The 24,324-nt window shown below is 31.3% G+C and overlaps 1 protein-coding gene across 1 annotated transcript in view; it reads right to left on the bottom strand.

The window, feature by feature from the left end:
* LOC132753179 (uncharacterized) overlaps nt 1–22,844 on the bottom strand; it is a 32,213-nt gene extending 9,369 nt beyond the window's left edge. The window contains exons 1-12 of the mRNA XM_060743617.1: nt 22,717–22,844; nt 22,083–22,234; nt 21,344–21,479; nt 17,940–20,764; nt 10,049–10,125; nt 6,666–8,351; nt 5,098–5,218; nt 2,426–2,598; nt 1,166–1,476; nt 713–862; nt 473–560; nt 70–134 (exon numbers count right to left, since the gene is read on the bottom strand). Coding sequence (XP_060599600.1) covers nt 70–134; nt 473–560; nt 713–862; nt 1,166–1,476; nt 2,426–2,598; nt 5,098–5,218; nt 6,666–8,351; nt 10,049–10,097 — 2,643 coding nt within the window. The 5' untranslated portion in view covers nt 10,098–10,125; nt 17,940–20,764; nt 21,344–21,479; nt 22,083–22,234; nt 22,717–22,844. The remainder of the gene's footprint in view (nt 1–69; nt 135–472; nt 561–712; nt 863–1,165; nt 1,477–2,425; nt 2,599–5,097; nt 5,219–6,665; nt 8,352–10,048; nt 10,126–17,939; nt 20,765–21,343; nt 21,480–22,082; nt 22,235–22,716) is intronic.
* Between the last annotated feature and the right edge of the window lie 1,480 nt (nt 22,845–24,324).

Here is a 24,324-nt window from a genome sequence, read left to right as displayed (position 1 = left end):
ATAAGGTGAAAACTAGTTCCAATTAGAATATTAATCCGTTTATAGTCATAATACCATTGATCAACTTACATCTATGTAGCTGGCGTTAATATAGTCTGAGTCACCTTCCTTCAAAACAACACGGGTATCATCATCTGAAAACAATATCATATTTAAAATATAGATCTATATAATAACTTAAATTCTTAACAAATAACATACATTTTGTAACATAACTACAAATGTTAACAAAAAGAAGCGAAACGACTTCCAAAAAGAATATTTACCCCAACATTTCTTGACTTTTAACACGTATAATGTGTTTTATTAATTTGTCTTTTTTCGAAAATGAATAACAAAGTGCATTTTGAAATATTTATCCTCAGAAACCAAAATTACTGGATGATCTTAGTAGCACCAATAGACAGAAAACATATCTATTTTGATAAAGACCTAATGGTATATAATACAAGGGGGTAGCTTTAAAACTCACATGGATAAATCCCTTTGTAGCGATTTTTAGAGCGGTTTTCCCTTTTCTGGGAGTCAACGTATGGCTTGATCAACATGGCTGGTAAAGCCTGAAAAACACAATACAGCATACACTGCCAACATTTTACTACAGTCACATATCATTATATATCTACATCTTTTATCAGGCATATCTAATATACAGACTATCTATAAATTTAAATTTATCAAAGGTTAGTTATAATGGCTAATGCATAAGTACCTGAAACTCATCAACAAAATCTTTCTTTGTCTTCTTGGCAACAAAGTCAGGTAGTTTATCGAGAATTATTTTCCTCTTTATAACAGCTGCCACATTGTAGTATGTGTCTGCATTTTCAAGTTCTGCTGCCTTTTGTTCTTCTATGAATACCTACAATTGACAAAATATTTTATACTCATGTTTCAAATACAACATGCAAATAATTATTTCAATCATTACTTTTATCAACCAAGTAGTTTGATATTGATATCAATAATTAAAAATAATTTGATTGAATGACAATAAAGAATAGGAATGATGTTAGAAATAGAGCAACATAAATAATAATAAAACTTATAACTGATGCTAAAACCACTACACTGTATGGTCACGAAAACACTTCGGAATGTAGAAAACCTTATCAATACGTATCAACTTATATTTATATAAAGATACAATAAAGAAACTGCTTACTGATTTAGATCTGCTAGACAAGCAGTCAATATCCTCCTCTATTTCTAGAGCGGCATCATTTTCAATGTGTGATATGTGTGATGTCGGTTGCATAGCACTTGGTTTTGGAATTACATTGTTGTCATACATTTGGGCAGGTTTAGACGCAATGGGAGGTTTACTGTTTTTGACCTTCTTAACCGTTTCTGTTTGACTGGTTTCTGATTTCTTGTAGGTAGGATTATTTACTGTTACTTCGGTTGAATTTCTGTTAAATGATTTTACTGCCGCTGTTTTTCTCTTAGGTTTGATAGGCTTGGCATATATGTTATCTAAAATATTTTGTAATCTTTTGAAAATATATCATTATAAAGTTGACAGCAAGTTATTTTAAATAAAAGGAACACATTGCATTTTGTCGTTGAAAAAGACCAACAAGTCCTTTTCAACTGATAATTGACCAATTTTCGACGTTGAAAATGGATCCTTGCCTATTATATTATGACCCATCAACACGTTAAAAAATGACCCCGTTGAAAAATGATCAACAATAAACAGGCAATATTTCGTCGTTGAAAACCGAGACCTATGATTTTGAGCAATACGCCAATGGCCATGAAGATGAAATATGAAAATTTCTGTTGTTTTTATAAAAACCTTTTATAAAAACCTTTGAAAGAGCGCCACGTTCTAATAACAGTTCTAAATATTTGTCAAACTGTTATATGCTGGTTACGTAAACAGTGAACTATCATATTCCAGTGTTCTATGCATAATTTCAGCATCTAAGGATTACGTAAACCGTGGAACTGTTTATACTATCTATTTCGGCTTAGCTACACAACTGAATCTCTAAACCTTAGGTCATTATATTGTCTTGCACAAATCCTTGACTGGTCAAATGTGGTTGTAAAATAGCCAAAAACTCACACGAATGATTAATTTCACTCATTTACATTGACATTAAACTATTGCAATGCCTGACTGCTTATACAATCTCGTAAATAATCTCAATCTAAATCCCCTGTAGTACTGTCACTATGCCTGTAAACTCACACGCTACTTAAAGTGTGTAGTTACTGATGAAATGACATTTATTTCCATGATCAGCCTGGTCACCGGCAAATTGATGGGTACGTTCCACGGATATTCCTATCCGAACTGCGACATATGATAGATACTATCATCATATTGTTATTAAAAAATAAATTTAACGTCATTGTTAATGTTTTTTTGAACAAACTTATATTAAATAATAGCACGGTTAAGAAAGAGAATTACCCGTAGACAAATCAGAATCTTGAATTACGTTGTAAGTAGTATTTTCTCTATCTGTTTCAATATCATCAGTACGATTGTTTTCAGCCGTGATGTTAGTATCATTTATCACACTGTACGTCATCGTTTCATCCTCTGTTTTAATTCCTTCTTTTTCTTTGCTTTTTCTTTGACGCCTAGATTTTATCAAGATATAGTTCTTCCTTTAAATACTTATCTTGCAAATTTCATGATATTAAAATATTTCAAACAATGATAACCAGCAAATCGTTAATGTGATATATGAAACTTAGAATTCTTAGTAAAATGAGTTTGATATTATAATTTCGTAATAAATAAAGCCCACTAAATTGAACAATGTCAAGCAAAGCATTACAGTAAATGGTATCATTTCTATTGCAAGAAAAATATGACGGCTTTCGAAATGCCGTTAAATAATTAATTTTAAGTATGTTACCTATTTTAAAAATGAAAGTATAATCGGCGTGCAGTTTACAAAATTGTGTCAATCAATGAGAATATAGGATTAGTGTCATCTAAAATGTGTTTGATATATGACTGTGATTCAATGTCTTTTATTTGCAAAATATAACGCATGTGTAAACGCATTTAAAACGAATAACTTAAAAGAAGTGTTTACTGTGTAAGTGTGTATTATAGAAAACCGTGGAACCAGGTTCTTTCTTATTAATTCCGGTTAATACATGTAAACAATAAGCCAATTTCAGAGATTGGCTCATTACACAAAAGTGTCAACAACGACAACAAACAACAAACAAAACACAACAAACAAACAACAACACAAATCTAAAAGAGAGCAATGTATCCGGTCTGTAAGGCGTATCAGTCGTTGTACATACAAGTTTCTTTGATTATTTTTATCACAAAATCGGGTAACACTATAATTTTCTAGACAAATATAGTCCGTACAAGTTGACAACTAAGATATTCAAGTTCTATTCTTTTACAGAAAGACAAACACTTACTCCCCCCCCCCCCTTGAACATTTCCCCTACCTGAGTGTTCAAATCCTACTTTATAGTCACCAAAAAATGTGTAGCCTGTACCGCCACAATTATTTTAAATGTCCCATTATTTTCAGCTTAATGCCACTTATTCTTGAGGAACGTTTTACTTTCTATCTAAATGCATGTGTGACGAAAAAATTGAACAAATAAAGTGTCATGTCACTGTTAAAAAGACTGGAGCATGATAAAACATTTTGCTCAACTATTTGAAGAAAAGTGGCCTTATCCTACTCCTCTTTGTCTCAGTTTTCACCTTGGCATATCACTTGGCTAAAAGATTGGGTGCAACATCTTATACATCGTCATATTTGAACCACATAAATACTTGCTTGTAACTTCACAAAAATGTCTTTGAGTCTCAAAGCAATTGATTCTGCTATGGTTTTGGACAGCATTACGTCCCATTTTGAACCATATACCAACTTGAAGTTTCTATATAATATTATTGAAGATGATCATTTGTATTGATGGTTTTCATTTAAAACTAAATTCATGTCTTCGGTATTATAATTGGAGGTCACTTACCACGCGAAAATTGATCCAAAACCCGAAACTCTAACGTTGGTTTTACTGACTTATAGCCCTTTGTGAAGGAAAATATTTCTTTTTACTCTAGTCTTAATGCATGTCTGCATGACTATAAATAGAGGTCATTATTAAAGGACTATAACTCTGAAATTAATTTTGACTGATTAATATTAATAACCCTATGTGAATTCGGAACAGTTAAATTTGTAAAGTTTTAGTATGTAGCATACATTTTCAGAACGATAATTAGAAGTCACTTTATGAACCCTATGATTTTAAATCTAGATTTAGACTGAAAATGTCCTTTAGAGAAGGACAACCTGGTGGTACTCATTTGAAACTTTAACATATATCATCTGTTTTCGAAAGAATACTGAAAATATTTCATGAAATCTTATACATGTCTTTGGTCACTACCCAAGCCGCATAAAATTCTGATATAGAGAAATTAGAAATTTAGAAATTTCTTGGTGCAACATAATAATGTTTGGCTCTTTGTGACAGCAATTATGCAATTGCCTTTTTCCGGTACAAGCACTTTGATTTCTGTATATGAATGGCAAGTTTCATCATTATGGGTCCGTACTGAAGGAGAGGCAGATTGACTAACGAAAGATTTACTTAGTCAAACTTATCGTAATTTTCAGTTTTTGTCCATAGACCCTTATATTTTTATCATTTCATTTTGATAAGTAGCTTGCTAATGAGAAATAAACCTTTTGCTAATGAGAATTAAAGGTCTAATAAATTTAATTTAAACACTATTTCAATTTCATCGTCGGGAAATCAACCATTATTTTAATAAGATAATAAAGGTGTTTATAATGATAATTATAATACATTTAGTTTGTTGAGTATTATTATTGAACTGCTTATTTGTATTATTTTTAATGAATATAAACATATAGCTATGACATGTAGAATACAACACACATGAAAGAAACATTTACTGTTTTGAACTTAGATTTTCTTAAAACAATAGAAAAGCAATTAGTTCTACAAACTTAACATGCTTAACGGAGTAAGGTATGTTAAAATATTTCATTCCTTAAACTTACAATACTTTTAATGGTATTTACAAATTATGTTATTAAAATAATATCCATGTACACAACTTACTTTTTTATCAGTAGAACAAAAGCAATCAGTAGAATAACAACCATTACAAGTGCACCAGCACCAACTGATGCTTCAATTACAAAACTCGTGTTGTTATCGTCTTCCTTTAGCAATTCTAGAGCTAGGATATACAAAAAGTAAACAAAATATTATAATAAATAATAGAATAAACATAGAACACTTTTTGTCTCGCACGCAATTTGTTTCAAGTTTTATCAAAGATTTACAGTTGTTAAAAAGCTTGTATCGTTTTTTATAAAATAACCTTTAATAACCTACTGCTTCTTTTATAATATTCTCACTACAATAATAACATCGAAAAATATCGGCATCAATACTTAAGTAATTTTATGATATTTTTCTTTCCTTTCATGATTTTTATCAACTCAATCTTAAAAGCATCCAGACACAGTTTATTCTATCTGTTTCAAACGATAAAATGTATTTTACGAAATCACATCATATGCACGCAACTCATTTTTAAAAGACGCCTCAATGATGGGTTTATCTGGCACTAGGTGAACAACCTATTGAAGTATATCATTATGGTATATCATTATGCTTTTTTTCATTGATTGTAAATTTGATAAGATGATACGAACATTAGCAGTAGAAAAATAGCGATAGTGATATCCCATATTTAGTGTTTTCGTGGTCATGTTATGATCGAAATTAAATCAATCTGAATGGTGTTTGGTGACTAACACTTTTGTTGCAGTTTCAATGCAAAAACAAACCCACTTGAGTCTACTGCTATTACGCATAAGAACTCCAATCGGCGTATACCTTTTACATGATCGATATTATTTCTTATATAAGAGAAAGTGCGTAATTCATTCTTATCTATTTTAAATTCAAGCCATACTATTGTTACTCCAAACAAATATCTCCATTTCTTTTGAGTATTTATTATTACTGAAGTCAAAATATAAACTATGTCATTCAAAATGATAGCTTGCCGTTAATTATGTTCATAAAACAATCTGACAAAAGTTCGTATCTACTTATTTCTTTTATGCAGATTTGACGACCGTTTATAATTTGCCTTCTTTATAATTCAGATTTCCCGAGAAAGCTCTTTTAGCCATGCAATCAAATTTACAAAGGAATCAGAAGAAGTATCAAAATACCGTTATCCGTGGAAGTTAAACAATTGTTGATTTTTATTAGAAGAAAATGTTTAAAGTAATTGTAACAAAGTAACTTGATATAATAAAGTCCATTTTTAATGGGCAAGATTGTTTTGCCAGTTTATCTGCCGGCTATCTGGACAACGCTTTGTTTGTTCTCGAAAATTACCTACTCAGTGTTGGTTTTCCAGGTTTAAAATAAGAAGGCACAAATTATGTAAGCTCGCCGATGAGTGGCTGTGTGAAAGTTTACTAGAAATTACTTCGTATTTGTCAAGGTTAGATCTAACAGTGGGGCATTATTTACAGTTAATTTAATCAAATTGGTTTATTATAAATTATATGGTAAATGTTGATTATGAGTTCGTCAACTAATGTAACTAAATACTATATTTCATAGTGATAACTTACAATGTTTTCAATAATTTAAAAACTTACACTGAGCGCACTGTGTCCCGTTGTATCCTGTCTTGCATCCATGTAGGCAGTCACCATATTTTCTACCACAAGAAGTATTTAGACAGTTAGAGCTACATTTCAATGTGCAAAAGTTCCCATAAAAACCAGCTACGCATTCTTTGCTGCAATATCCAGTCTTTCGATCACATTGATTACCAAAACAGTTAGCATTGCATTGTTCATTGCATGTTTGTCCATGAAAGCCATTTTCACAGGATGAGCAAGTGCTCATTGAGGAACAATTCAAGCAGTTTGTGGGACATTGTTGACAAGTTTTGCCCCAGTGTCTTTCAATACAAGCGGAACAACTTGTCAACGAGACACATGCTATACATTTAGACAAACAGTTTTGATCGCAAATATCCCCAAATTTTCCGTCGATACATTTATCACATTTCTTTCCCTGAAACCCGTTCTTACAGCTGAAACAGTCTCCATTGTTAGTGCAGATGTCTGAGTCACAACCGTTTGAACATAAGTCGGAGCAATCAATTCCATACCTACCAGGTTTACAGCTGTAGCATAAGCCAAAATCGGAACAATTGTTATTAGCACAACCAGTAGGACAATCGATATTACATTGTTGGCCATATTTTCCAACTCCACATTTATCGCATTTGTCTCCAACGAAACCATCATTGCATGTGTTGCATTCTCCTTTGTAATTACAATTATGATGCAGGCAATTCTTCGGACATGATTCCATACATTTATTTCCATATCTTCCAGTTGTACAACTGTAACAATAACCATTACGATAACACTGATTGGTTGCACAACCTTCAGGGCATGATTCCATACATTTATTTCCATATCTTCCAGTTGTACAACTGTTACAATTACCATCACGATAACACTTATTGTTTGCACAACCTTCAGGACATGATTCCGTACATTTATTTCCATGTCTTCCAATTGTGCAACTGTAACAATTACCATTACGATAACACTGATTGGTTGCACAACCTTCAGGGCAGCTGATTTTACAATATTGACCATATTTTCCAATTTCACACTTATTACACTTGTCTCCTGCGTATCCAGTGATACATTTGTCGCATTTGACACCAATAAAACCTGTTTTACATTTACAATATCCTGTACGAGCATTACAATAGCCATTTTGGCAGCCAACATTACAACTATTTTCACAGGAGTATCCGTAATGACCCTGTATACAATTAGTACATTGACGATTCGCGTAACAAGATGTACATTTATCTGGGCATTTATAGCAATACCAATTGCTATTTTGTAAATAATAGCCATCGTGACATTCAGAGCACGTATTTCCGTTAGTGCAAGACTTACAAACACTTTTACACTTCTTACAATACATTGTATATCCTCCGAAACTCAAATACGAATCTATAAAAAAGCCATTGTTGCATTCCTGACAATCAGAGGATGATGAACATGACTTACAGTTTTCAGAACACTTGTAACACCAGCCACCATATACATAATATCCGTCCTCACATTTTTGACATTTATTTTGATCAGTACTAATCAGACAATTATTGCAACATTTGTGTGTACATTCCTTACCATAATAGCCATCAATACAACCGTCCAGACAGTAATGACTATAATTCATATAGTCCTGACACCGTGTTCTTCCATTTTTACAACAAATGCATTGACCACATTCGTTGAGTGCTGAACCTATCAAACAAATCGAATACAACTTTAAATGAGCTAAATATCATTTTAATAAATGAGAGATGACAATAAATGCCTTGAAAATAATAATTCCTAAATAGATGGTTTGCACAGGCAAGGCAATATCTGATTCAGTATAGATAAGTATATTGTATTTTTGAAAATATTCCTAAGATCTGCCCAAATATAAAGGTAATTAAAGACATAAAATTCAGAAAAGACGGGGGATCTCGCTCTCAACACTGGAAAACACAATTTTAAAAGAAAAGTGAAAATGACAGACTCAGCTTTGAAAGAGATGCCACACAAAACAAAAATCTGGAAACATGTTGATTCCTCGGAAGCAGTGAAAATGAAAATTAAAATTGTGATAAAATTGAGCCTAAACAGTATGCAATATTCAAAAGAATACAGTGATCCCGATTAATCATGTTATTTTTCAATTCAGTTTTTGATGTGATATTCTGTAAAAGAATTAGTAGGCTTATTAAAGTCTTATTTCAATTTAAATTTAGATAAATAGTTGCATTGCTTATTGTTGTTTTGTTTAAGATTGTATGTAATGCTAGTAAATAAAGTCCGTCATAAGTAAAATTTATATGATTACAGTAAGCTCATATTTATTTTTACACATTATGTACAAAATGTTAAAATAAATAAAGAAACTTAACAACTTTTTAATTGAAAAGTGATAAGGATGACGTCAACATATGATATTGGGATGACGGACAGCACAAACTAATACCCTGCTCAGAGGTATGACAGTCTCTGTCACTAAAATCCACATTATTAAAACACCCACCACTAAAAAAACATATATCTTGTACTCACTCTGTGACATATATGTTGATATCAAAGGCCAAAGAAAAACAAAAAATCGCTAAATCATAACTATTTCTTAAATGTTTACATTCCTTGTATACATGTAAACGAACGCCAAATCTGAGGGTTGATTTTCACAATGTCCCGTATTCTTAAATTTGTTTGTCGATTTTTGGAGATGTAATAAGTAGCTGTTGTGAAATTAGTGTGACGAGCTCTATCTTAAACTATTGGTGGAATGTTCATTCGTAGAATAAGATAGGATAGGTAAAACTGCTAATTGACATTACGCCCGGTTACCTAAAGCTCGCACAGAAATCTCGTTGTGCCCAATATACAAAAGGAGTCCTTTATATGATTTAGTTTATATAGTTAATAATATTATTTTTGTTATGTTAAAAGAGAGTGTATGCAAGGAATGCATTGTATAAAATAAAATGTGATATTCAATTAGATAAATCAAGTCCACTTTATATATAAGCATACAATTTGAATCAGAAGGTCTTAACATTTCTGGAACTGACAACAAAGTAAGAATTATCATTTCTGTAATATTTTTGAAAACGTATTTAATTTAACATTTCTATTTTCTCAAGATCTATTTGATATAATTTTCATATTAACGTGTTGCATTTTTGAAATCAGTGTCAATATACAAGTCAGGTGTCATTTTAATTGGAGGTAAAAGAAAAAATTACAAGTTTTCACATCTTTAAGTTAAAATATCTCAAAATAAAACAATCAATATGCTGGGACTTTTATTGAAATCGGCCCGCAAAATAGGTAAGTATGAGAATATCAGCATATCACACTGAATAACAATCATTAAAGTGACTTGGTTTGTAAATGTAGAGCAATTATATTCCAACATAACTCACCTTTGATGAACCAAAGAATCATTAACATCATTACAGAAAGTTGCTTCATTTTTGCTTTTCGTTTAGAACAACTCTATCTAGATAAAAGAATAATCAAATATAAAGTTATAAAAAGTAAAAAAATAAATAAAACATTCGGAAGATAACGAATATGTCAATTACACTTCAGTATGTCATAATATACTGACATATATCTGAGCTCTATCACTAAGTATATGTAAGTGTTTATTAAGTGAACTTTCAACAATTATGAACACCAAAGGAAGCGACCGAAATGAGCGACAGTGGGTATTTAATTATGAAAATGTTCACTTAATAAAAGCTAACTTACTTAGTGTTCGACCTCATTTGGCATCGCTGGAATGCCTCCAGCCTATAGAAAGTTGTTTACAATACGATGGTTAGAGCTGAGTTCAGGAAGCATATTTCATCTATCGTCAGTCAATAAATTAATAGCAAAGGTAAATCTGGTAACAAAGTGCACATCATTTACATCGTTTATCGCTGAATTTCTTCAATATTCAACTTTCTGAAAACAATTTAACATGAATGATTTATGTGATAACTTTAGCCCTTCTATGTATACATTTGAGGCTTAGGTATAAAGACACATCCATGTGAACTATACCGAAGTAACCCTTAAACAATGTAAAGAGGATTTAAACTTTGCCCTTCATGTGCCTAACTTGTGCCTAACTGTATGCATTAATTTAACAATTATTTAAATGACAATCATCATTCATTTGTGATTTATATTATAATAGTTCAAAACAACTAAAATATTTGGGGTTTGTCTATATTTACGCCATGGCGTAAAAAACAAAACGTCCCGCAATAAAACATATTGGATAATTTGTTACACCTTTGCACGTTCGTTGCGTTGGACTACTTCATTCAGTTTACACTTGCGCACTTCGTTCCAACATCTTAAGTATTAAATGTTCGAGTTAATATAAAGTGACAAAATTTGCCTCTCTACACGATTTAGAAGGATTGTTTTTTCTATTTCAAAGCGATTTCAATGCTTGGCAAATGATGTTGAACACTAATATGCTGGCACGTTTATTAGTTTGATTTTATGGATCTGTCATTATCAATACATTATAGCACTCATGTATCTATTCGATCCCACTTCAGTTTTGCCTTTGACATTTCGCAGAATGAATATTGAATATATAACTAATATTTTTGAAAGTTCCAATAGCTTAAAGAATACCGTCAACACATCTGCGACACAGGCAGTCGGTGCGAGTTTCTTTTAATTTCATCAAAGGAAAATATTATGTTTTGCACTGATGAAGGAATATAGCCGAAACGTATGCAATAAATAATTACTAAATGTTCGTGTTTGAGTGGCTTGTCTGTTTATTTTAATTTTATCAATATATAACAATTAATAAAGTAACGGTAGAAAGGTTCACCGGCGGTACTATCACCCGGCCTTATTTTTAGTCCCAGATTTATGTTAATTTTCAACCAATTTTCTTAAATTAAGTGCAATCGACTCAGAAATGATTTCTGTTTCCAAAATATACAATTATATTGGACCAGTTTAAACTCGAATTTTAAAGCAAAACTGTAACTTTTGTTTAGGCCGAGTCGTGAGAAGACGATTTTGAACTATTTTAAATCGATCTATTTGCAATAGGAAAGGTAGCTATCAACTATCGCTTACCGGTCCAGATCTTATACAAAACGTCGAAAAGTAGCTACATTTAGTTAGCTATAGTGTGAGTTTATTGCATCACTAAACTTTAAATGTTCACTCAACATTTCCATTTGTAGATCTAAGAGAGCAAATCATGTTCTGGTTAACTTAAGCTAAACGTACACGTCCGTCCGTTATCGCAATTAGTTAAGATTAAGTGAAGCTTGGTTACAGGGGGGGGGGGTCGGACCGAATTTCTAATTTTAGAAACAAAGAATACCAGGGTAAGATGAGAAATTTAAGACCTGAATGTGCCTACCTATCGACCTCTTTTATTAAATTTCACCGCAAGCGGGCTCAACAATTTTTTTCTTAATAAAACATTTTGCATAATTCTGTCTTTAACATACTCTATTTCTTTTATATATCTCAATATTGAATTTTAATGCTGATGATCTCGTAAGAGAAAAATCGCTAGAACTGATTATCATTCTACTCTATGTATGAAATTATGCGACCACTAACCGCTTTGTAATTTATAACTATAAATACTATTAATTCCTGCATAATGGACTTGGACGGGCTTTCCCGCGTTGAATATGTTCAGAGGCCCCGAGAGTGAGAGTCGAACCTACGACGTTAAAGGGGCTAAGTGGGATGTTTTGAAATCACGCGTCAATGGGCGGCCCTTAAAAGCATCTGGCTTTGTCTCGGTAATGTGACGAGTACATGTTTATTGGACACTATTGTTCACTCTGCATGACCATAGACGTCTTTTAAGCTGTTTTCTGTTTAAATTGTATCATTGATATGATTTTGACATTTTGTTAGAATAAATTTCTAGCAAATGTTGTATTTGATAAAGTAATTTTCAATTAAAGTGTTCAATTTGATGGTTCTACGTCTGCGTCACAGCAGTGTGTTTTTAAGTGATTTTACAGTAGCATTGCTTAATACGATGAATGCCCTAACTTTACTTATCATTATTTCATATCAGTTTTGTATGAACCTAACTTCTTTAAACGATATATGGAGGAATTTGTTCGTCTGTCGTCTGTTTCGCGTCGACATTATGGAGAGAGAAGAGAGGACCGCGAGTTCCGGCGAGATGCGAAACGAGTCATGATATTGCATAGTTAATATATCGCACATGGGTAACATTTTTGTTTCTCTGAACCGTGATGCACGATAGTACAATGGTAAAAGCTCGATGGAACGATGGTACGATGATAAAAACACGGTTTGCACGAATGACCACGATGACACGGTATTGAATAAATCACGTATGAAGCGCTATATATACACTAGTGAAATAATATCTGAGATTTATCATTATTGCCATGCGGCAGTTTCACTACATCGTGAATATCTTTCACTTATCGTGCGCTATTAGCGTCATCTCACCATTATACCGAGATATGTTACAGTTGAACGCCTTCCTTTCATGTTCAGCCAATAACTTTTTTGAATAAGAGATATAAGAATTAATAGTTCCACTATAGTTTTATGTTTAAGATTTCATAAAAAAAGAATTAGCGAACCCATTTATGATTGCACTTGACATGAGGAAAAACGGTGAACCTCGATTCTGAAATAAAATCTGCCGTTGAAAAATATATGACAAATGATTCATAAAAATGGCATGAGACAAATGTGCTTTCTTTTCATTAAAACATGATACAAATGTGCTTTCTTGTCTCTTAAAATTGTCAAAAGTTTTCATTGTAGGAATATAGTTAAGGATAAAGCACGTTAATACAGTTTCATATTTACAATAAGATTAGATAAAAATTACTTTAATCAGCAAATTTAATTTTATATGATATTAACAACGGTCGAATATTTTTGTGATACAGACTAGGCAATTGATAATGTATTGATATACTCGTTCATGTTTAACTTCCAAATGGAATAAATAGATCATTGACAGTTCTGTCATAATTGGACTGAGAAAAATCTTCTTGTGTAGTCATCAATCAGTAAATAAAAATTGTCATAGATTAAAATATAAAAAAAAATAATTTCGAAATCATCAAGTGAATTACAATCGCGGTAGTAAAATATTTTAGCTTATGTATTGTGTTTACCAGCGCTTCGGAGATTTCTCAATCCGGAAGACAATATAGAGCATACTTAAGTGTTTTAAACTTTGACAACTGCTTATGCAGTTATTAATTTGACCATTACACAAAAAAGTTTGTACATTTATGGGTTAGATTTGCAAGATCTTTAACTCTATACAACTTGATACAAAGGATTTTACTATTTTCGATTAATTAATAGTTAATAACTATTTTTAACATTTTATGAAAGTTATAGATCTACAGTTTATTTTGTTGACATTGGTGGTATATATTAAAACAATGCATCTCAAAGAGTATAATGCTATAATATTAAGACTTCTGTAACTGGTAGAATAACAGTCATATCTTAAACTTCTAAAAAGCGAAAATTGATTGCATAAATTAATAACTTGTTTATATTTTAAGATATGAATACTAATCCTGTGCCAAAAAATGAAAATTAAATTTAAGGGCTATTGTCAAACAGAGCATATTTTTATTAATCAACATTTTTAGTTTCAAAACATATCCGAATTGAGGAATATCCGAATAAGATATTGAACTTATCAAATGAACAGTTTTTTGATTGCCTGATCTTCAATACTTGGCAAAACATTTGATCTTTAATACGATCAATATGTATTAATAATAGCCATATATAAGTTTTACATTCATTCTAGCATGTAACTTTGATTATTGTGCTATAACACATTGGGACAGAACGTACACATATGATACAATGAAAAAAATCGTGATAAACATGAAGCATTCATTCATATATATGTTTGAACAAAACGTTTGGAACGAAAATGCGGTAAACGATTTATATATATACCCTGATGTATCTGTTAATACACTTTTTCAGAATGTCATTTTCTACATAAAGCAACATCTTTACAAAATTTGTCGGCTAATAAGAAAGAAAATTCGAATTAAAGAATCGATTCGACTTAACGTTGATAAAAATTATAGCACGATATACATCGTCAACTTTGGATTACGATTGAGGCTTAAATTGAAAAATTCAGAAAGACGTAGATTAAACATGAACTAAGCGTTATCATATTGTAAATTCATTCATTTCCTTCAGAAGTTTTTTGTAAATATTACCTAAAGCATAAGGTCGATGCGGTTTCGCTTCGACTTTTTAGCGACGTCTACTTTATGTCAATTTGATGAATAATATATTCGTCGACTTTCTATCGGAAATATATATATATATACGATTCATCAAAGTAATTCTTTCTATCTAGAAAGGTGAGTATCCCTCAGATTGAAACTGACATAAATTTAAAATCTGATCTTGTCGGTAATTACATGACGAATTGAAATGTATGATTATATAACTGTCTCACAAGACTAACTCTGCCTGTTATTTTAAGGACATGATAAAGATCTTAAAACAGAAGCAAGACAATTTTAATTGCATGTAATATAATAGGAAAATGTCAGTATACTTCTTTCTTTTGTTTTTTTCTATCTATCTATCAACTGTTTATTTGTCAGTGATTGATATTAAAATAAAAATACTAATGTATTAATAAATCCAGAAATGAGTATTCTTTGACATATTGATAGTCTAAGCAAAGTACTTTTATATATTAACGCATTATTAAAAAATGAAATATTGACATCGGATATATCCTATATATCAATGATCTTTGTTGAGTGTATCTGTTATCTATTTGTTACATCCGTACACGAAATTTGTATAAATTTATCTAAATGCAATTAAACAGGAATTGAATGGTATCTACATGTACACCTGATTAACTATTTCTCTGAATTTCATTGAACATTTATATAAATTTAAGTAACTCGATACATGCACAACAAATGAAATATTGACATCATTATTAAATATTAAATCCGTGATCTTTGTCGAGATTAGATTGTGGGGGTATTTGTTATCTATTTGTTACATCCGTACAGGAAATTAATTCTTATTTATCTAAATGCAGTTTAACAGGAATAGAATAGTATCTACGTCTGATTAATATTTTCTCTTAACTCACTTGAACATTTAAATAATTTTATGTAGCTCGATACATGTAAATCTTAAGAAAAATTAAAAATTAAGTCGGGTGTAGAAACAGAGCGATTTGATCTCAAGATACGCAGACACTGCCTGGATTACATTATATTACATTAAATGACATATTATTTATCAGTTTTGTTAGTTAGCGGTAAAACTATGAAAATATAATAGTAACCTAATGATATTAATTGAAAAGATAAAGATATTTAAGCTTTTGTATTATGTTTACCAGTATTGGCTTTTACAGGTCAGATGATTTCTCAACCCGGAAGAAATGAAGTTCTGATAGTATCTCGTGGCCTCGACTTAGCTATCTCGTGGCCACGACTTAGTAACTTGTGACCACGACAAAGTATCTCGTGGCCACGACTTAGCTATCTCGTGGCCACGATTTAGTAACTCGTCACGAGATAAATGAAAAAAACACACATGTCATCTTTGTGCCACCATATAGTATAGAAAATAGTTAAGTGTTTTAAACTTGGACAACTGTTAAAACGGTAGTATATTAGACCATTTTACAAAACGGTGTTTACTATGATAAGTAAGATTAGCATCATCTTTTAGTTATACTCTTATAAACGACTTTACCTACCATTGCCATTTCAAATTATTGTAAAATTATTTAATTTCATACTTCTACAGCTTATTTTGTTGACAAGGAAAGTTTACATTAGAACAATCATATTAAAGGATATAGTGTTATAAAAGGATGTCTATATTAACAATCATATCTTAAAGTTCATAAAAATCGAACGGCTCAAGTATAACCAAATTGGGCAACTTGTTTTGTAACGTTTGTATTTAGTATATGAAGAAGCTAAATCTAATTGATTTAAAGCCTACCTCTATAAAGTAACTGATTATCCAGTATCTGAAGCTTTTCGGTAGTCCATTATTTGCTATATAATTTAACAACAGAGATTTTCTTATCCACTTAAAGGTTTACTACACACTACACAATGCGTTACACTAATTGTCGTAAATGTAAATAGTGAGTTTATTTATGAAAATAAACGTGTAGTATACAAAGCTAAGAAATTAACCTAATGTTTTATTTTACATCGCAATTAATAAGTGGCGGTCTATTAAACTGACATAATGCATTTGTAATTTAACATTTTTATGTTGTTTACATTTCTTTTAAAAACATTGTGCATACAAATCATAAAAGCAAATTTTTTCGTCTGTACTAAAATAAAGTTTCACTTTCCCAATGACATAGGAATCGGTACACAGTTTCGTTCGTTTAGTTTCGAATAAGCCAGGGGTCAAATAAACAAATAAGAGACAGTTTTGAAATTGAAGCTTCTAAATATTTCAAGTTGCTAAATTTCACGTTCTCTGCTGTTTTAAAAATGTTTTGCATAAAAATATAAAAGTTATCACCATTTCGTTTCCGTTAGATTTGTACACAAAAACGGTAAGGACATTTCAACTTCATGAATTCCCGATTTAACCTTCATGTACTCAGAATTTCAGCTTCGTGACCTCTCGTTTTCAACTTTATGAATTCACGATTTCAACTTTAAGAATTCAACTGCGTCGTCAATTCGCGATTTCAGCTTCACGAAGTTGAATTAGTAAAGTATAAATCGTGAATTCATGCAGCAGACATCGTGAACTTATGCAGGTAAATCTTGAATTCATGAAGTTGAAATCGTTATTCGTGAGGTCGAAATCGTGAATTCAATAAGTTGAAATAGTGAAATTCAAATCGTATTCAACTGCGTAAATTTAAGATTTCAGATTTACGAAGTTAAATTAATGAAATTGAAATCGTGAATTCGTGATGTTGATTGAATACGTGAATTTATGAAGTTGAAATGGCCCTAACGGTCTTTTGTAGATTTAAGACATTTTACTGCTTCTTTTTTTAATGTTCTTCGAACAAAATAAATCAAATTTATTTCAGCGTCTTAAAAAATGATTATTTAAAAAGAAGAGTTATTAAAAAGCTAACTTTTATTTAACTTCAGTGTTGATTAGATTTCCAAGGGTAGAATAAAGTTATAATTGAACATGTTTCTAAAAAATGCTCCTTTAAGGTGGCAAATATTTTTTTCATTGTTTTATTGAAATTAAAGAAAGGATTTAAACAATACAACTCACGATTGACTGGATGAAACAACCTGTACTTACCACTGTTATTACGCCACTGATTACACCACTCTTATACCACTTTATTGGACTCATGTACGGGTTTATATAATTAGGCAGAATAATCCAAAGCTTTTTTTAAAAAAAAAACAAAAAAGCACAAAAGTTTGTATTTGTTATCTTAAAATATCTATAAATGTTACTATTATTTGTTATAAGACAAACAAAATGAAATGACAAACAACACGGAAAATATAGCTATGCTATTCTTTGTAATTTTGCTTTCACAAGTTTATTCCTCTTTTCGTTTAGAAACGTTGTACATGTTGTATTTACGGTACAATGTCAATAGATATTATAAAATTAGCCATGCCATAAACATTTACTGTCGCTCATCAACAGATGTTTGATGTGGAGGTAAAGTATAAGTGATTTCAATCAATGAAATAATACAACAATTCAAGTATACATTTCCTGTAGATAATTGTACTTATTCAACAGATGACAATGTACATGTGATGAATCAGATCTCTTTTAAAGAGATATAACATTATGTTAATCGTAAGCAAGAAAATATATTGAAAAATATTTTTTTTTACCAACAAAAATGTTTATAATGAAAAATATTATAATGTTCCTTATAAGGAAGCTTTAAACAATAATACAATGGAAACGAAATGATGATAGAAAAAAATGAGACAGGGTCCAATGAGCAAAAATGACAAACTGGTATTGCTCACGAGATATACTGGTTCAACGTTTGATGGTCTCGAATGTTATACAAAATAATCCTAGTACCATATTATATAGAAATATTATAGAAAACACAGATTATGTTAGTTGTAAGCAAGGATACATAAAATGATATTTTCTTATACCAAACAATATCTAGCAAATACAATGATATGAAAACGATGTGGCTTGTCTACAGAAAATGACTTATTCATTATTTTAAATTGTATTAAAGCTGATTGAGAAATTCCAAAGCTTATAGTGAATAATATTATAATATTCCTTATAAGGACGATTTGAACAATAATGCAATAGAATAGAAAAAATGATAAAAGAAAAAAATGAATAATAAGACAGTGTCCAATAAACAATGATTACAAACTTGGTGTGTTCAGGAAATAAACTGGTTTAACGTTTGATGTTCTCGAATGACATACAAAATAATCCTAGTACCAAACAATATATAGATATAGTTTTGCACACACCCTCAATGCTGCTATCTCAGACCCTGTTAAACAGTGCATAGAATACGCTTAAGAGTATTGGCATAAATTGTCCATCAGTTCCTAATAACATATGTGTCATTTTAGTGTATAGTAGCGAGGTCTTTCTCGGTATTTTCAGACTGACAAAAAGAATCCGAAATAAGCGTAGATTTCATATTACATTTATTGTCCTCGTTTGAAATCATTGCAACCTTGTCAAATGTTCACTATTTCGTTCAATTAATTCATTCAAACACATTTGATATCCCTTAGGTCTGTGTATGTTTATGTAAGTTGTACAACACCCATCAGTACGTGTCATAATGCAGATAACAGGAAATGACGGCGGCACTTAAACGCGCCTCACGCATAACGAGGAACATGTTGGAATGCATAATTATATATGTAGCAAATAATAACATTAATCTTCCTGCTAACAAAGCGATGCATATTGTTAAAACAATGTTTTTAATACATGTATAGCATACATTAAAGGCAGCTACTAAGGAAAATCCATCTTTAATGATTTATACAAAAACAGTTTAATATGAATAAAATATTTTTTGATCCTAAAGAGATTCTTTCCATAAAGAGTCATATGACCAAAAACAAATCGCAACATGTCTTATTCTATTTACATAACTGTCTATAGCATCAATTTCATGTTTACTCATTCAGGATTGCTTCTTTCTTTATAATGTTAATGGAATTAGATTAAAAAAAAAACTTATTAAAAATAATCAGGATATGAAAAAACTTTCATATATGGATACTACTGACATGCAATTATTGTTTGGCACCAATGCAAACTCTGTCTGATAAACAGAAATTGTTGTCAATCTATTCAGATACTGATGTTGAACTTTAAATTTCAACACTCTGATGTTATTTAACAAAACAATCACAATGATCGCATATTAAAATATAACAATCAAAATATAACAAAGTATATCATATTAAATATAAAATACAACATGCACATATATAAGTGAAGATCAATACATCTCGAAATGATTATAAAGCTTAAGGAAATTAACAGTATGTATATAAGTGATCTGAATTTATTATAAACAGCTCTTTAATACTAAACCTTTTCTTTCATCGTATCAAAATATTGAAAAATAAGCTCTCACTTAAGTGCTCTCAAAAATACATTTGTGAAATTTGAAAACTCGGGATATTTTTATAAGAGATCATTAAAAGTACGGCATCATTTTTCAAAATAGCAAGCAGGAAATTTAACAAGAGCTATTGGAGGAGTGTTCAACTGTTCAAAAGAGTTGTCACTGTCACAAGTGTGAGGCATAAATATGCAAAAAAGCAAATCCGAGTTATGGGACTTGTGCCAATCATGTAAGACAATCACAAAAAAGCAATGTGTGTGAAATCCCTTCAGTAGTGATGGAGATACCACCCTACACGTAAAAACTTTACCACATGGACGCCGACGCCGACAAATGGGTGACTGCATTAGCTCTTATATTTTGCAAATAGTCGAGCTAAAAAGGCATGCTATCTATTCAAATTCAAGTATTATAAAATGTTCGAGACATCGAATCATTATGTTCCGGAGCTCTGCTCGAAATTGGAGTATGTATCAAATGATTGAAGGTATTCATTCACACATTGATGACAGAAAATATACTGCTCCTGAAATATATCAATACGTTTATAACAATTCGTATCATGTGCCAAATATGTTTCAATCTCATAAATTTGAACAATCTCTGAATTATTATATCGGCTTGTTACTTTCCTCTACTTATGATTTAATTGTATGTAATTTTACTAGATGAAACATTCAAAAGTATTAATATTTTACATAGTTTATATTTAATAATTTTCAGTCAAAACACACATAATTACGGAGAGCCCCTCACAACTGCTGGTTCGAGTCCCGCCAGGGGGTTTGGATACTTTCATGTGAGGAAACTATCAAGCTAGCTTGTGGAACGTTGGTTGTTCTACACACGTGCCCGTTCTGGCCTGAAATAATGCACAAAAGGGGCACCTGAGACTTTTTTCTACCGGATGGGAAGTTGCCATAATACCTTTAAAGTGTTGGTGCGACATGAAACTCAGCAAACCACACACACAAACTATCTAACATATTTCATTTCCGGTTATTTGTTTCACAAATATACCCGGTGAATTGTACTACTTACTACTTTTATTAAAGCAACATATTTTATCTGCTAAATTCAAAAATATAACAAAAGTTTCACTTACTTGATTCGGTATGGCCATGCTTCGTCTATACTTTATATGTCGTACGGTGTTTGCGACACTTACTTCCTGGTCAATTTGTGTTTTCTCCAACAAAGTTGATACAGCACAGAATATTCCACTTTTCTCCGCCCCTGTCCTGGCATGATTATGATAAAACATAAAAATAGTCCTTTAAACCCCATTATCGGTAAAATAATACAAAATGTGAACACACACTTTATGAGTAAATGGTGTTCAAAGAAATGATTCCTACATGGCTCTATAAAGTAAATAATTAAAAACCGGTCTATGTGCTCATTTGCTTATTTGAATGTATGGATGTGATGGACTTTGCGTTTGTATCTGTTACGCTGTTATTCATCCTTTATTAACCATTGATGCAACATACGGTTTCTCTGTCCTGTTGATGTCTTTCATACATTTTTTAACCTCACCATTGTCTTACAACATATCCTTATATCAATCATTATTCATGTTATATTTTATCAACTTTATGAAGATAAAACAATACTTACTTATTCATAACTAAAATATGATTAACAAGATCAACAAGGAAAGGCGGTCTTAAATGAACAATAAACAGGCTAATCACAACAATTATACATAAGAAGAAATAATAGTAACAGACAAGGAAAATTATCTATGTACTAAAACTGGACAATGATCTTTAAATATAAAAGTCGCCCACAGAATTTCATGAACGTCACTTAAATTATCGAATGGTACTTAAAACAAATACCTGCAATGTACAAGTGTTGGGCCATTTCCACCAAATTTCAGCTCTACATCTTTCGCAAACTGTACAAAAGCTTTCGGTTGTTTCGGGACGGCCTGGTTGTCGTTCCAATGTTTAAATTGTATATTTGGTATAGTTACCTTTTCTGATCTAGACTATAAATAAATCAAATGATATTTTAAAAAAATCTGAAATGTGTACAACAAGCACTTTTCAAGTACAATGGAAACCGGAACGAATAGCTGAAAATCGAAGCTGAATGAAGTGCAACATTTATGATGTGCTGTGGCAACGGTAAAAGTGGTATTAAATCCTTAGCAGTAAATGTATAAGTATGAACATTTGTTATTTGAATGCATGTATTAATGTGTAGGAATTCCCATGAATTGAATCCTTTAGTATTTTAAAACATGCTAACATTTTGCGTGGTAACAAATGGAACTAGGACAAAGGAATCCTTCGAATTCCATTTTACATTAAATAAGGAACGAAATAGTAGAAAACTTAATATTCTTACAAATGGTCTTATGTAAAGTTACAATGTACACAATTTAATGATTTTCAGTGCCAAAATATAAATCAGCTAAAAAATGGTTTTAAATTTGATTAAGGATGTAAAAGTAAAAAAATATTATACCTTTCCTTGACGAGAAATAGTAAGATTCTTAAATATGTACTGATCCGTCTCACGTCCATTTCCAGTTTGGATTTTAAAGCTCCTATCTTTAGTGTCTGTTTATCCGCAGGATAAAAAACTCCTACAGTCTGTAGAATTATAAATTTCAATCATTATTTTCTGTTTAAATTTAAAAGTTTGGTTAAAATAATGATAATGCCACATTATATTTTTTATGTCTGCTGGAATTTGCCCTAACATAACCTCGAGGTCAATCCCCAACTTAAACTTTGTCTTCTAATGCATTACCAAATATAAAGAAATATTTCAAAAGTAATGGAACAGGTAACAAGAAGTTGGTTTTGACATCTAAGATCAAAGATCGAAATACAGTTTATAGTGAATATCGAGCTAGCCTTGAAGTTCCAAGCTTGCCCCAAGATCAAAATTCAAAGTAAATCAAAGCTGGAGATGCATTTTGATTTTCGAGTTGAATTTCGGGCCAGCTCGAAAATCAACTCCAGCTCGAAATTTAGGTTTTGAAATTTTCGAATTTTGGTCTTCAAGCTGGCTCAAAATCCAACTCCAGCTCGAAATTCGGCTTTTGCGTACTTCACTTAAGTGTTGTTATATTTTCTGGTCCTTCGGAATAGTTAATGCCAACACTATGAAGTGTTGAGAATTTAGTACCGCTCAAACCGGTGCTAGTGGGCGTGAGGGTTGTTGCACTTATTCATTATCCCTCATGTACAGACTCAATCAAACCGAGTCTGCAATTCTCATGTTATTTTGTTGTGATTAATGCTTCCGAGGGATCACTTTGTTTCCAGAATTTTGAAATTTTGATTTATGATCTTCGAGCGAACTCGAAATTCACATTTAGCTTGAAATCGGATTTTTTTAAATTTTGAATTTCGATCTTCGAGCTGGCCCGAAATTCAACTCCAGCTCGAAATTCGGCTTTTGAAAATTTTGAATTTCGATCTCCTAGCTGACTTGAAATTCAGTTCCATTCGAAATCCGGCCTTAAGAAAGTTTGAATTAATTTTCCATTTGCGACTCAACTCGAAATTCATCTCCAGCTCAATATTCAGCTTTGATTTACATTGAATTTTGATCTTAGCTCGAAATCCAATGCTAGCTCGATATTCACTATGAACTGAATTTTTATCTTCGATCTTCGATTTCAGAACCAACTTCTCAAAGCAATTTAGTTTTGATCGCCGGAAATCTATTGTTTGTTTACAGTAAATAACATAAAATATCAAAATACTATTGTCGAAACATTTGCCGACAAATAACATTTTGCATTTCATATCAATTTCCTTGAGAAAGAGGATGTTGGAAATTGAAAAATTGTAGCAATAGTGAAACTTTTTGAAAGGACTTAACTGCGGTTTCTGACATGACGGGACTGGAAATATTTTTTCAATTTATTTATGAGTATATTTCTTAATCATCTTGTGATATCTTACTTAAGTGCCCCATTTGATCTTAGTATGAAAATTAAAAATTTAGTTTAAGGGTGGAGATTGTTTGATGTCCGGTTTGGCTGAAGACAACGATATCTCCTCAATAACAGGAAACAAAATATTAACTGGAAATTAAACAATATCCTCAATTTTAAGA

The sequence above is a fragment of the Ruditapes philippinarum genome, unplaced genomic scaffold (assembly GCF_026571515.1).
Source record: "Ruditapes philippinarum isolate M1 unplaced genomic scaffold, ASM2657151v2 ctg5445_1_1_1_1, whole genome shotgun sequence".
Classification (NCBI taxonomy): Eukaryota; Metazoa; Mollusca; class Bivalvia; order Venerida; family Veneridae; genus Ruditapes; species Ruditapes philippinarum.
This window is presented reverse-complemented; position numbering and strand designations above follow the sequence as displayed.